At 44.3% G+C, this 15,167-nt stretch overlaps 1 protein-coding gene across 4 annotated transcripts; it reads right to left on the bottom strand.

The window, feature by feature from the left end:
- Positions 1-1,613: 1,613 nt before the first annotated feature.
- MCRIP1 (MAPK regulated corepressor interacting protein 1) lies at positions 1,614-8,146 on the bottom strand. Of its 4 annotated transcripts, none has more exons than XM_083148711.1 (5): positions 7,993-8,146; positions 6,153-6,224; positions 5,868-5,986; positions 5,192-5,290; positions 1,614-2,282 (listed from the first exon to the last, which is right to left on the bottom strand). In XM_083148711.1, the coding sequence occupies exons 2-5, from the start codon at positions 6,158-6,160 to the stop codon at positions 2,218-2,220; spliced, it is 291 nt and encodes a 96-aa protein (XP_083004837.1). In that variant the 5' UTR covers positions 6,161-6,224; positions 7,993-8,146; the 3' UTR covers positions 1,614-2,217. The 4 variants fall into 4 exon arrangements, with proteins under 4 accessions (XP_083004837.1, XP_083004838.1, XP_083004836.1 ...); XM_083148712.1 differs by having other exon boundaries at positions 7,925-8,081; XM_083148710.1 differs by lacking the exon at positions 7,993-8,146 and adding an exon at positions 7,579-7,639.
- Positions 8,147-15,167: the final 7,021 nt, after the last annotated feature.

Below are 15,167 nucleotides of genomic sequence, written 5' to 3'. Positions count from 1 at the left end.
TGGGGCAGATATAGCATGTGCAGAGAGAGTTCGATTTGGGTGAGTTTTTTTGTTTCTGTGCAGGGTAAATACTGGCTGCATTATTTTTACACTGCAATTTAGATTTCAGTTTCAACACATCTCACCCAAATGTAACTCTCTCTGCACATGTTACATCTGCCCCACCTGCAGTGCACATGGTTTTGCCCATTTTCCAAACAAATTTGTACAGCGATCAGATCTGAATAAGGGCAAATATGATTTGCAATGTGTTGTTGCTAACTTTTTGGTGCCTTCACTTGGAGAATATACAGGGTGGTTCATAATTCCCTCCGGGGTTTGGGAAGGTTATAGTTCTGTAACTTTTTCGCTGTATTTGTCAAGGTTTTTAGCGCTATAGAGAATCACTTCAAGTTTTTAATTAATCGGTAAAAGCGCAAACGATGGTAGGTAGTTTCTAACAGAAAATTGTGTGTATGGGTGTAGAAAAAGCTTAATGTGTGTCAGAATTCACTAAGTGTGCTTTTACAGACTCCTAGAAGTGATGCCATCTAGGGAATTAAACAATTTCCAGTAGTAATATGAAACTTTATTTGCTGTATTCGTTAAAGTTTTTTAACTATAACCTTCCCAAACCACAGAGGGAATTATGAAATACCCTGTACACAGAACAATTTTAGAACATACTAGTCTATTGGCCAGGTTACTACCATCCACATCCTACCCTCTCTCCCATTACTGTACATTATTTGCCCTTTCCTAAAGGTCAATGCTGTAGTTTGCTGCAATGAGACGTATTGGAGGGGCAGTATGCACATTGGAGACAAGCTAGACTTTAGGAGATTATTATATAGCTAGCAAAATTCCAACCTTCAGTGGTACGGAGTCTTAAGCAAGATGTTCTCTCATAAAGCAGCATCAATTTGAAAACTAAAACACTTGTTAATTAACATATAGATTCAGTAATGAGCACTAAAAAAATTGCAAGTGTTCACATCACTAGGAATTGCTATCTCATGACCCATATAATGGTTTTAGCTTTAAAAGAAAGAGGGAATGGACTGGCAGGATTGTTGCAGTTAACTAATATAGGGGCGGAATTCAATTAGCCACAATAATTTAACGGGTGTGAAAACTTTTTCATCCAGAGCTATTTAATCACAACCTTTTGTTGTTTTCTTCCCTATTAAATTACCTGTTTTGGGACATTAAATCAGACCTATGTGCCAACGCTGCTATTTAACACGGGGAGTGGGGGGGGGGGGGGGGGGGGGGTGCCTTCTTAGACTCAAAGGGAAAATGGCAGTTAGTTGCAGGCTGATTTGGGAACAAAATTCAGCTAACTGAATTCCCCCTGTAGTGTTTAGGAAGAATAAAAAGATAATGGCATTTAGCACACTATTATCAAAGTTATTAGATATTTTTATTAACTGGTTTGCTTTGAGAATGACAGGTCTGCATACTCAGAGGTGGCCTGTTGTAGAGTACACAGGTTAGGAATGCCTCTAGTGCTGAAGATTTTCTACCTTGAAATGAATGCATTTACTTTGTTAGTTGCAGAAAATGTGTAGTTATGAGCTAAATCCAGATGTTAACTTCAAGGTGAAAAAAGGTGATAAAGCAGGCATCAGATGTCCTTTCCAACATTTTATCACTAAGACATACAAATAGGTAGAACACACAAAACTATTAACAATTAAAAACTCCAAATTAACAGAGTACTGAAGTACAGTGTCAATTATCCTCCAGTCTGTATACTTGCACCACTGTAGCCACTGTGAGTGTGACATCATCTGTGCTTGCACAGGAAGATTGCATTTTGGACAAGATTAGTGGTGGTGATATTGCAGGACAACAGCTGGGCACAGAGGTATGAGCCATTTAATAGACTGTCAAGCTCTGTGGTGTGATTTTTAACCCAGCCAAAGCAGACAGCATTGATACCACCCACTGAGTTATCTTCTTAGTTAATGAAATGGGAGCTAAAAGGGATTGTTGTGATCCATCAGCAAGTGGACCGATATATGGGGTAAATGGCATGACACATATCGGTATAGGAAGAGGGAATTTATGGTGGTGGTTGGGGGGGAGCAGAGGAAGACAACTCTGCCTAGTCCACACAGTACAGTCCCAGAGTAGTCCCTTTATGATGGTAATGTACAACCAAATGGAAGAGAATGACAACTGAGTCCAAACTGAGCCAATGGGAGGAATGATGAACCAAATGTGTAAAGTTTATTATGACTTCTTTGGGTCCTGTGTGCCTCTCCTCTTCAGGTCATTCAAATCAACTGGTTTAAAAGCTGTGGAGACACAAAGGGGAATAACTGTTAAAATATGAATCATCTTACTTACAGAAGTAAATTAATACTTACGTCTATAAAGAGTATAAAACTATAAAAAGTTTCTTTTAAACGTATACAGTATATAAAAAGGCAATATCCAGTTACAGTAAGTAAGCAAACAATGTAGCCTACACAGCAAAGGGTTAATTAATTTAGGCATGGTGCAGGGGGGGGGGGGGGGGGGGGGGGGGGCATTTATGTTTAAGCACTTTTGGTTAAGGTTAGAAGGTGGAAAGGGTCAGTATACCAAACCAGTCTTGTTGGAATTCTAATCATTGGGACACCATTGTCTATTTTAAGCTAGCCTGTATATCATTTATCCTAACACCCATCGCCTTCCCAGTTATTATCTGGGTAATAGGGTGACTAACTCAGTGCGTGTTCCCCATACATTGAGTAGGAACAGTGATATTACCTCTTATATGAATACTAATGGTGAAGACATCTAATGTGATAATACACCAAACACCTTCTATACTCACACACACCAATCCGTCCTTATTATACAAGTGAACTTAGAGAGAGCAGCCTGTCTGCCACCTTTATTTTACTATTTGTGATTTCCTACTTTAATTGTTGTCTGTCCATTCTCCCTATTTTTTAAACATTTCGCAGTATTTCTTAAAGTATACCTAATAAAAGTATAAATTTTAATTAAGATAGGTGCACCCGTATAGACAGGACATTCCTGTTTTTCTTTCTCTGTGACATATCTTACTGTCCTGGGGTAGCACACCTCCTTCTTCAGTCATAATTACATTAAACTAAATTTTGTCTACTTTGGGGGTCAGTTAAGACACTTATTGTGTAGTCTTGTGCGACCAATCTCTCCTCTTGGTCGACCTGGTAATTTGCCTTTCAACACAGCTGTTATTTTAGAGTGAACGGGAACACCTGGGTCGAAGAGATAAAGAATGCTGTGTGGTTGTGACTTATTCCATTTGTGTCCTGTGAGTGCTGCTGTACATCCCTTGTGTCTATGGTCATTAATTTTTGTACACCTTTTGGTGATAATTAGGACATGTATGATCCATTCCAATCAGGATCCAGGAGAAGACATAGCACTGAAACAGCCCTGGCATGTGTGCTAAATGATCATCTGATGGCAAGACACAGAGGTGATGGTTCATTCTTAATCCTTCTGGATCTTTCTGCAACATTCAATACTGTGGACCATGGGCTTCTGATTGAGCGGCTGAAAAATGTATGTGGACTGGTGGGTGGCACAGTACTAAGTTGGTTCAAATCATTTCTCACTGGCATGTCACAGAAAGTATCTGGATTATACTCATCACCATCAGTGCCACAAGGTTCTATACTATCCCCCATGCTCTTTGCAGTGTACATGCTGCCACTGGGTGAAATAATTAGGCGCCATGGTCTGGTCTACCACTGCTATGCAGATGATACACAGCTGTACTTGTCCTTTGCTCTGGGCACCGAGAACCCAATAACCACCCTAAATGGCAATCTAGCTGAGCTCTAGGAGTCGATGAGTGCCAGTTGTCCTCAACATCAAAAGGACAAGACTGCAGCATAGCCACCCAACTGGACTAAAACTTGGGGGTACAGGATTACAGAACTCTGATCATGTGCAGAATCTTGGCGTGGTGCTGGATGGTGGTTTGGCACTTAAACATCAGATATCAGCCACAATCAAATACTCATTTTTTCATCTGAGGAACATAGCCAAAATTGAACACTTAATCCCTTCTGAAGATCTGAAGTCATACATGCAATTTGTGTCATCTCAGAGTACTGAAATGCCCTCTACCTTGGTCTCCCAGAAAAAGAACTGCACCGATTACAGCTGGACAAAACACAGCTGCCAGACTGTTAACCAACCAGCCCCATTCTAGCAACATAACACCCATTCTCTACTCCCTCCACTGGCTGCCTATAAGATCGCAAATCATCTTCAAGATTAACTTACTTAGTTTCAAAGCCCTACATGACCAAGGCCCAAGGTACCTTAAGCAGCTTCTGATTCCATACTGTCCCACTCGATTACTGCGATCTGTAGATGAAGGACTTTTAACAGTACCTAGAATCTCCCATAATTAATCTGGGGGTCGAGCTTTTAGCCATGCGGTTCTAAATCTATGGAACTCACTTCCCCGCACAGTTCGAGAGGCCCTCACTCTACAATCCTTCAAAAACACTCAAGACTTTCCTGTTTACTCAAGCATTTGCATAGTTATCTTAAGCATAGTTTACTTTCTGAAAAGCTTTTCTTTACTTCATTGTTACTGTGCTGTATTACATTCATTCTATTAAGCACCTTGAGGTCTAATGGAGAAAAAACGCTATATAAATAAATGTATTATTATTTTTGTGGGAAACTTTAGAAAGTTTCTAATTTGCTCATTATTGTAATGTCCCTGTGCTGCATTTATTCTTATTTAGCAGATTGTCATGCCCAAATCTAGCATTGTTAGACCAGAAACCCCTATGGTGCACAAACAAAATCCTGAAGCCCCAATATGGGTTTAGATAGAGAAAAATATATTGGCAATGCTCATTAAGTGTGTAGGACAGTGGTTCCCAACCCTGGTCCTCAAGTACCCCCAACAGTGCACGTTTTCCAGGTCACCCGGCAGGTGCACGCATTATTCAGGCACATTTCAAAAGATCCACAGGTGGAGCTGATTATAGCACTTGTGATTTTGTGTGGAGACCTGCAAAACATGCACTGTTGGGGGTACTTGAGGAACAGGGTTGGGAACCACTGTTGTAGAAAAGAAAAACACAGCAGAATAGATGTACACAAATTTGTCTTACAAAGTTCCAAATTGTGCATTTGACATTGATTTTGGCATACCTACAGGTGTAGAGACTGAAAATATGCTACGCCTGATAGCACTTACATTTCAGGTTACTTGGCTGCTTCTCCGCATATTCTTCCACAAGACCACGATCAACGCCTGACACTTGATTTCTTAGGTCCCGCTCCACACACTGCCAGGCTTAGATGGGAAAACACACAAGAGTTACACAATACAAAACAGGTTCTTGCTAAAATACCAGCAGCACCACAAATCAAATAAGACAAAGAACACATAAAGCTGCCACTAAAGGTGCCCATACAGCGGTCCGACTTGTCAGACCAGTTTTCTCATGAACTTCCCCGACAGCTCCACGAGAGGGCTCCCTCCGACTTTGCACTTGATGTGCCATTTTTTACATCCGTTAAATCACAGGACTCCCAGGGAGCTGCCTGGGGAATTCGAGGGAAATCTTATGCCCAAAAAAAAAAAAAAAAAAAGCACCCGCGATGTGCTGCTGATGGATTGATTCCAATTTATCTTATGTGCTGCACTTAGGATCTGATCCGCATGGGAACACTCATCAGATCCGATCTGATGTCAAGCACCTCCGATTTGGATAGTTTTCATCCGATATATCGGCCCGAATTGGATGAAAACAGGCAAAATCGGCCCTGTGTATGGGCATCTTTACAAATTATTTTACAGATGAAAGAGTAAATGGTGAAAGGTCTGTAATAGGACAAAAATAAAATCTTCAGAACAAAACAGCTCTTACCTTCATAAATAAAACGCACATTCTCCTCATGAGCTGGTGTAAATATCTCACTGCTGCTTGGTGAGCGTGTGCTGCTTGTGGGGCGCTTGCCGTTATACACTACTCGAGAAACTGGGGAGCTAAAACATTATCAGTTGTCAGACACTGGAATGCCAATGCAGCCAAAACCCCCCACCAAGACAGCCATTAATGTCAGTGACTACTAACTAGTGAGTGTCGAGTAAGTCTGAATTAGCTAAAAGCAATATCAACAATTTCACGCTATATAATCTGAAACCAACTCACCTAGTCATTGCTGAGCAGTCAGGAATTTGGCTGGAAACTGATGTGTACCTTCTGGGTACAATGCTGGAGAAACTGAGAAGAAAATAGAGAATACAAAGACCCTCAGTGTCTATACACACATCAAGGCTCATAGGACAGGAAAACGGAAGCAGATAACCTACAGCTACTTGTAATGCAGAACAAGCCTGCCAATCCCTGTACCTAGGTCAGACATTCTATAGCAGGCATTCCCAACCTTAGTCCTCAAGGCACAATAACGACCCAGGTTTTATTGTTACCCATGCTTTAGCACAGGTGACTTAATTAGTACCTCAGTTGCTTTTATTTAGCCATCTGTAATGAAGCCTGTTTGATCCGTAAAAACCTACACTGTGAAGCCGTGTACACACGGCTGCGATAGGGGCTGAAATCGCCATATTGCCAGTGATGGGAGTGTGCCCGATCGATAAATCGCCAGGTGCGCGCTCCTGTTTTCAGCCCCGTTCTAGTCACTGGTCGCAGGAGCTTGCTCCTGCGACCAGCTGATTACCTCTGTGGCACCACTGGCAGAGGTTCCCTTTCATCAGCGACCATCTCTGGTCGCTGATGAAAAGGAGACACTGAGCAATATATTGCTGAGCAGTATATCTACCCCGTGTGTACGCACCTTAAATGTCCCCATACACTTAAGCGATTTGGACTGAATCCAACGGGCCAAATGTCATGCGCTTGACAAGTTTGCAGCAGGGCCCTCCAACCTCTATGTCTGTCTGTCTTACCAAGTTTGTTCTTTCAGTGTTGTCAACCGTTGTAAAGCGCAATGGAATCTGCTGCGCTATATAAGTAACTGTAAATAAATAAAAAATAAATCGCATCCAATCCGCGGTCCCGTGAGCATCGGTTTAGAGGTTGGACCAATCTGCACATCTGACTAGAACCCCTTGGTGTCAGGGGACGGAGTCGCATGCAACAATTTACATGCAGAAGTACCGGCATGCGATCCTGCCCCCTGGGAAGGTCCTGGGCGCTCAAGGGGATTGGATGGCCAGACACTGGTGTGAGAAATTGCAGTAGTGTATGGTCAGCTTTAGTGTGACGTGACGACTGAGGTTGGGAATGCCTGTGCTAGATCCATCAGGCTGGGTATGAAACACTACATAAAGCCAGTAGAGTGGGTTAATATTATAGTACCATTAAGAGCTAGGCACGTGACGCCTTTGCCCTTTATAATGACAAACAGTATGGAGAGCTTGGATACAGTATTCATGCTGTCATATGAACTATAGAAATCTGCAGCCATGAACATTAGAGTTTATGCCGTGCAGTGATTGTTAGGACAATGGAGGATTATAGGAGACACTTCAATGCCCTGGTTTACACAGTAGTAGTTACTGGCATAACATGGCATCTCCGGCTACCTCTCCCTATGGATGGGCTCTGTCCCAACCTTGGCAGGTGCATCACTCTGTGGACTATGATGTGATCTGGTAGTGTCTGCAGGGTGACGTGAGAGCTACGGTTGGGTAACAGTTGGAGGCAGAGTGACAGGGTCCTGCACGTGTAGTTACGGTGATGTGGTCACCCCTGCATATCCCCCTCACATGCCAGGCAGCAGGTGGGCATAACACTGGGAAGACACAGGTGGCACAAGCCAAACTACAGCCATGGTGCCGCCTCAGCTATAGTCGCATTACTTTTCCTTCTATGAGAGATATTCTGAGACTTGTAGTGCATCGAGAACACACAGTGATTGGGGCTGTGACGGGTGACACTTGCATAGGCCTCGCACACACCTCCGCTTGGGAATAGTTCCCCGGTGACTGTAAGCACATCATTACCGCCGCCACAGCCGACCTCTTACCGCTGTTGTTGTTGTTGTTTCTCCGGTTCCCAGCTGGCAGGCCCGGGGCGGAAGTAGCGTCACATTGGGCGGAAGTGTCCCCGGTGAGCAGCGCACGCACCTGGATGGGGGAGGGGCTGTAGGCGGTGTTGCTATGTCACGTCACGTGATCTCGCAGTTCAACACAACTTGCACGTCGGCGTCCTGCACTCCTGCAGCCAGTGAGAGTGAGAGAGAGTGCAGAATGTCAGCGTGCTGCATGATGAATGGCCGGTGCTGGTTAGGTCTAAATTGTAGTGGGCTAAAGGACCTCCTGACTTCACAGGGGAGGAGCAAGGTCAGAAGAGGGGTCCCAAACGGACCCTCGCGGGCTCGCTTCGCTCGCCACCTGGTTACTAAAGGGTAGAGACTAGGGGACCCATTTATCAACTAATATTTGCGGCTAAATCCCCGAAAACACCAGTTTTCGGGGGTTAACCGCAAATATTAAGTTTCACCTAAATGTATCAAAGGGGGACCGCATCTCCGATCCCTGCTGCGATTCTCCCTGCAGCGCTGCCGGCCGCATCCCCCATAGGTCTCTATGGGGGATGCGAAGCTGCCCGATGTATCAACATCGGGCAGCCCGGCATCGCAGCCCTGGGCTATCGCCATTCTGGGATGGCATGGCGATAGCCCAATGGCTACACTTCGCACTGCCCGAGCAGGGCAGTGCAGTAAGAGGGGTCGGCGGGGGTCAGCGCATAACCGCGCATGCGCTGATCTCGCGGCTCCAGGCATCGCAGGGACGGGCTCCTTTCGGAGCCCTGTCCCTGCGCCTGCCAGATGATACATCCCGGCGGTATTGCAGGGTACCGCAATGCGATGTCACCGCCCCGGCATCGCATTCCAATGATGAGTTTTGATTACAGGATTTGATGTTCAGTGAGGGCGGAAGTTGTTCGATGCCCTCACAACGTTTTTTATTTTATCTATAATTCACTTAGGTGTCGGTTATTTTGTTTTATATTTGCTGTATTGTACCCTTGCGGGCTCGCTACACTTGCACGCTTCGGGCACGGTGACTCGCTTCGCTCACCACAGATTTATATTCACCTCCAGGTATACGTGGACCCAGGGCATGATGTGAAAATTGTCAAAACTGAAGGGGATCTAGACACTACCGTTACTAAAGGCAACCAGTGGTGGTGTGGATAGTGAAGGAGCAAGCCCCCCCAGCCTTACTCCTCCCCCTGGGCGTGGAAGGTCCTTTAGCCCACTACAATTTAGCATCTTCCAGCCGGGTGCTTATGTGATGTGGGCTATCACCAGCACAATACTGCGCTATAACTGTGTCCCCCCAGGCCAGAGTAGACTGATCTCATATGTATGTATCATACATTGGTCTTGCTGCAGTGGTTTCTCAGTCACTGCAGGGCTGTTGGAGACTGATGATGTGTGCATGTATAGAAGCAGCAGCTAAATGTAATATGCCACATCCTGGTCTGCACTGTGGCCCTTACTCTGGTTGACTTGCAAGTCTGAAGGACCCACTGACCCATTAGGCTGAACAGATCACCCCCAAAGCCCAAACGGTGCCAGGCTAGTTAAATCAATGTACACTGTAATGCCTATTACACATTATACCATACACAATAATGCCCATTATATATTATGCCACGTACCGTAATGTCCATTACACATTATAGCAAACGCCGTAATGCCCATTACACATAAGGCCACACACCGTAATGCCCATTACACATAAGGCCACATGCCATTATGCCCATTACACTATGGGGGTTATTCTGATTCACTCGGAAAGGCACAATCACTTTCTAATGGACAAAACCATATGCACTGCAGGTAGGGCTGATGTAATATGTGCAAGGTGAAGAGTCCCAGCCACGTTTGGGGAACGGAAGGCCCGTTAGGGACAGCCGCACTACCCAAATCAAAAAAACGTGACAAACTAACGAAAAACGTGAAGTGCTCAAAAGTGCAAATCAAAGAAATAAATAAAAGAGGCCCTAGCCAGAAGGCCGGGGTGGGGTATTTGACATCCGATGCGTGGTCCCGTGTGCATCGGGTCGGGCACTTGGACAGCCTCCCATCAACGGCAAATGAGATTGCATGCAATATATCACATACAAAAGGACCGCATGTGAAATATCACATGTTATCATGTTGCCTGGGAGACTCAAGGGGGATAGTCTACGACTTCTTGAGGGGAGATGTCACAGTAGTGTATAGGTGGCTTTGCCAATGTGTAACCAGCCTGACATTGCCACCGACGGGACCCAGCAAGTGACAAGCTCATACACACTTGCCAATGCCATGTCCAACAAGCAGCATGATATCACTAGCGTAATCCTCTACCGGCTTTGCAGTAGGGCTGATGGGATATGCTGCTGGTGACACGGGAGCATGCATATCATGGGTACATAGAGTGATGAATTAAACCTTATGGAGGCCTCTAGGGAGTCAAAATCCTGCAAATTATCTCATAATTTGGTTTTAATTTTACCAAAGAACAGTCTATGATCTATAAATTGGAATGTGAATTTGATGTCTATGGATTATGTACTTAAGTTATTAATGGGTACATTACAATATTTTCTATGTCACGGATGTCCCTGAAAGGTGCGAGGTGCCTACTCTGCCTCGGTAAACCAATACTGGGTTCACACTGGACAATGTACCCGATATATAGCTTCAACCTGGCTTTAGCCTCTTCTTGCTTGCCACATTGCTGCTTAAAGATGTAAAATACCTAGATTCTGTCTCTCCTGCCCATATGCAAACATGTTTTTTTGGAGGAAATCTCAGTGAATCTATGACACCACCAAATTCATTGCCCATATACTAAAGGGCTTATGTAGAGCTGAAAGCAAATCAAAAGAGCAATTTGCTTGTGAATATGTTGAAAAGCAAGGGGTACAAAGGCTTTTATTTTATTTTGCATTCAGTTAATATACTCCCTGCTATGTACAAAATAAATACTGGGCAACTTCATTGTTACAATGACATTTAGAATTAAGCTAGTATACACCCTTCCCAACTCTGAATCGTTCTATACATTTTATATCAGCCCAACCTGTAGTCAACAGGTTTTGCCAAGGTGTATAAAGGCCCCCCATAAACCATGCGATTTGGGCCCGATTCATCCAATTCCGGCGGATCGGGCCGAGAAATTGAGTGAAATCAGGCCAAATCGCAAGTGTATGACATCCACTTGGATCCGATGCACAGTCCCAATGCGCATTGGAGATGGAGGTCGGACGGGCTGCATATAAGATGAAAAACATTAGGAGCTTTCTAAGCCATTAGCGTCCACCCGAATAGGAGGGAAATCAGGAGAAATCTAGGCCAAATTGTCCTTAGGACAAGTCGGCCTAATGTATGGGGGCCTTAAGTTCGATGTTAATTTTTTTTATTTGGACTTAAATCTGCACACACGGATTTACAACTAATTTTGTATAAGCTTTACACTTATCTTGAAAATAATAATAAAGTTTTGCCTCCAAAAAAATCTGCACCCACACCGCTAAGTTTCTAGAAGGCAATTTGTCACACTGACTTACATTTACAGAAAGCAGACATAGGCAGTGATCTTGTACAATACATACCTCCCAACAGTCCCGATTTTAGCGGGACAGTCCCGATTATCAGGGCCTGTCCCGCTGTCAGCAGTGTCCCGCGTTGTGGGGGGGCTGTTGGGAGTCCCCCCTGTCAGCTGCTAAGCAGCGGGGAATAAACGCTGTGCGCATGCGCACAGCGTCTATTCCCGCAGCCAGGGGGCTGGGGGCATGGCTAGAGGCTCACAGAGCCTCTGGGTCATGCCCCCATAGCGGCAAAATGGGGGCGTGGCCTCACGGGAGAGCCACGCCCCCCAAATTAGGCTAACCCCCCCGGAAATGTCAGCGCGCCTACGGCGCGCAGCAGCAGCGTCCCGCCTGCAGACCTGGCAGAGTTGGGAGGTATGCAGTATCAGATCTCTGGTAGTAGTATGTATGGCTTTGTTTGTCATGCTATATTTGTTTTGGCCTCTATTTCTATGCAGCAGTCTTGTCCCACATACTGCAGATCATTGGTTGGCCATGCATACTGACAACAGCTGGAGCCCTACCAGCAGCACCAGCATTATGGACAGGATGTGTAAACATTAGTCAAACAAACTCTCTTTAGATTTCATTAATATATAAAATTGAGTATACTTTTAATTAAAATGTATTTGCATTGGCACAGCTCATGTTTCTTGTAAGCAAACATGTTTCTGTAGAGTACTTTTAGTATGAGAAATAACCTTTAAGGGGCCCATACACGGTCCGTTAAACGGATCCGTTTGGGTCTTAATTAGCACGCTTCGCATCGGATCGCATGCCTAGTGCATGCGGTGTGCATGCGGTGTGCATGCAATGCGATCCGATGCGAAGTTTAGCTAGTACAAAAAGTATGTGCAGCACATACTTTTTGTACCGTACTATGTGATGCGCGGGAGCGCGCATCGCATAGTACAAAACGGACGGTCCGGGAACGGACCGTCTATGGGTACCTTTAGGATTATTGCTAGTACTTCATAGATCCATTCAATGCCTGATACTGAGTTAGACATACTGTATATTCAAAGGGGATACGGTCATTTGGTCTACAGCATGATGGTTGACAAGCATTAGGTAGACACCATTAGGTCGACATGCTGAAAGGTCGACATTTTACTAGGTCAACATGGGTCTTCCTGTTGCTACTGCTGAGACCGTGGACCTGGAGGAATCTCCCACCTAGTGTGAGCTCCACAAAACATCTCACACCACGGTCCCTGATACAATCTCAACAGCGCAACTCCGGAGTGTCTCTGAGGACGAAATACAGCCACCCTGCTATCCCGGCAACATACGGCAGTAACACTCACAGCAGAGTGCACGAGACCCGAAAGCTAGGAGGTCTCCGCCCGCCGCAGTGTTCAGCGGCTTGCATTTGGCTCGCTGGCCGGTGCAGCCGCTTCGTACCACCTAAACACTGACAGGCGTGTGGCGGATTGGTGCATCCACTTACCCGAATCGGGACCTGCTGAGAGCCCCGCATTTACAAGCAAGGAAGCACAAACATCGGCTGTTGTCCTTACCGACTAAAGGTAACAATTACATCTACTCCGCACTTTGACCCCGTGCTATAAAGCCCTTAAAGGAATACCCTTTGTGGATTACAAAGTTCTGTTGGGAGAACTTACAATCATCCACCCACTCCCCTATTGTTGTACCCCAATACAGCGCTGGGAATTTCACCCTATAAATCAGGATATTAACATCTGGCCTCATATGCGCATATGAGAATAATCTACCGGGACCTGGTAACTATATGCCACATATATACAGCATTTTATTGTTGCACATGCTTTTAAAGTATTTTATGCATGCATAATTTTCTGTGTAATTTTTTGTATATATTGTTTAACTAATTTTTATGTCATTTGTTTACTAATTAAATTGTTTTAATTTGTGTGCAAAAGGCGCCTACTGGTACTTCTTTTTCTCCCATTAACATGGGTCTAGGTTGACATGGCTTTAGGTCCACAGGTCATTAGGTCGACATGGCTTTAGGTCGACAGGTTATTAGGTCGACACATGCATTAGGCTGACATGGGCAACGTCGACAGTCAAAAGGTCGACGTTTTTGGAGCCGATATTTGCCAACAGGCGGTATTTCATGCCCTACCATCCACTAGGGCGTGGGTGGGAGAATAAAATAGTGTGCCGAGCGCAAAGAGGCACCGTGCCCGTAGCATGGCGAGCGTAGCAAGCCATGCGAGGGGACGCGGTACTACATTTCACTGTCCATGTCGACACGACATGTGCCGACAGGCAGAATTTCATGCCCGAGGGAGAATAAAATAGTGCGCCGAGCATAGCACACTATTTGGGGGGGGGGGGGGGGGAGCGGGGCGTTAACAATGGAAACCACAACATTAAGTATACACACTACATGTTTTTTGGTAAAAACATCACGCAGAAGGCCATTTTGAGTGTTATCTTTTAAAATCTTATCTAGTGTGCATAGTACTTTACACCTGTATTTTTAGTCATTTTGTCAGTCGATTGTGTGTTTGCTATTAGGTTTCAATAAAGCTTCACCAAAAAGTTTAATATATCAGGAGCAACTCTGTATTGTACACAAAAGAAAACATTGTTGTTCTTTTTTTTTTTTTTTTGTAAAATATATTTATTGGTTTTTGACAGAGAAAGGTAGGAGAAACATTTCAAAATTGGCAACATTCAATATCCAGTGACATAAACAATCCAGTAGAATAAGTAGTATCAATTGTCATTGTTAAAATGTTGTCTAGGAAATCTATCAATTTCAAATAATGTCCCGAAAACTGTATAACAAGTAAATCTTTTCCTCAAAGCTCTACGAAAAACATGTATACTTGTCCAATCAATAAAATAAAAAAATAACATAATGTCATCCCTTGTACGTTTATCAAATAAACAGGTACAGATATAAACATGAATATTAGGGGTAACAAATATGAAGAGGGGGCTGCACAATAACAAGAAACAAGGCTAAGGAGAAAAAAAGGGGGAAAATTATAAAAAAGGGATAAACATTGCAGAGGGTGCAGCTAACTAAATATCAAAAAATAATGTTTCTTATAAGTAAATTAAGCTAAGCTTAACGGATGTATAGTTCCAAAACAACACTCATAACTATCATTACCATAGATTCTCTTGAATAAATTCTGACTTGTAATTATCTATATTCCCACCATTGTTTTTCAAATATCTTGAAGTTTTGAGTTTGTTTATCTAACACGTCTATGTATATATGTATATAGCAGAGCCACAGTTTTCTCAGCAGCCCTTCGGTCTAGTGCAAATTGGCGCTTCAAGGAGGGAGCATGCGTAACAGGACAGATCAGCCGCAATCCTCTGGGTGTGCAGTGGCCGCATGGGGACACAGGGATCTCACAGAGGCAAGTGAGACTGCCCATGTCGCCCGGGTTATAGGGGCAGCTGCCGTGCGGTGTTACCTCTCCAGAGGGGTATGATAGGGTGGTGAGTGAGTGGAGGCACCCAGAGTTTGGTAATGGCGCCCTCTTGATCTGTCGGGTAGGCCTCAAAATGTTCGGGCACAATTTCAGATTCAGCAGAGCAATCTCTGTCCTTTAGTATCAGGGACACTTAAATGGAGAGAGGAATAGGGAGGATAGAAGGGGA

The sequence above is a fragment of the Crinia signifera genome, chromosome 6 (assembly GCF_055691185.1).
Source record: "Crinia signifera chromosome 6, ASM5569118v1, whole genome shotgun sequence".
Taxonomy (NCBI): domain Eukaryota; kingdom Metazoa; phylum Chordata; class Amphibia; order Anura; family Myobatrachidae; genus Crinia; species Crinia signifera.
The sequence above is the reverse complement of the archived record's forward strand: the minus strand, read 5'-3'. Positions and strand labels throughout refer to the sequence as shown.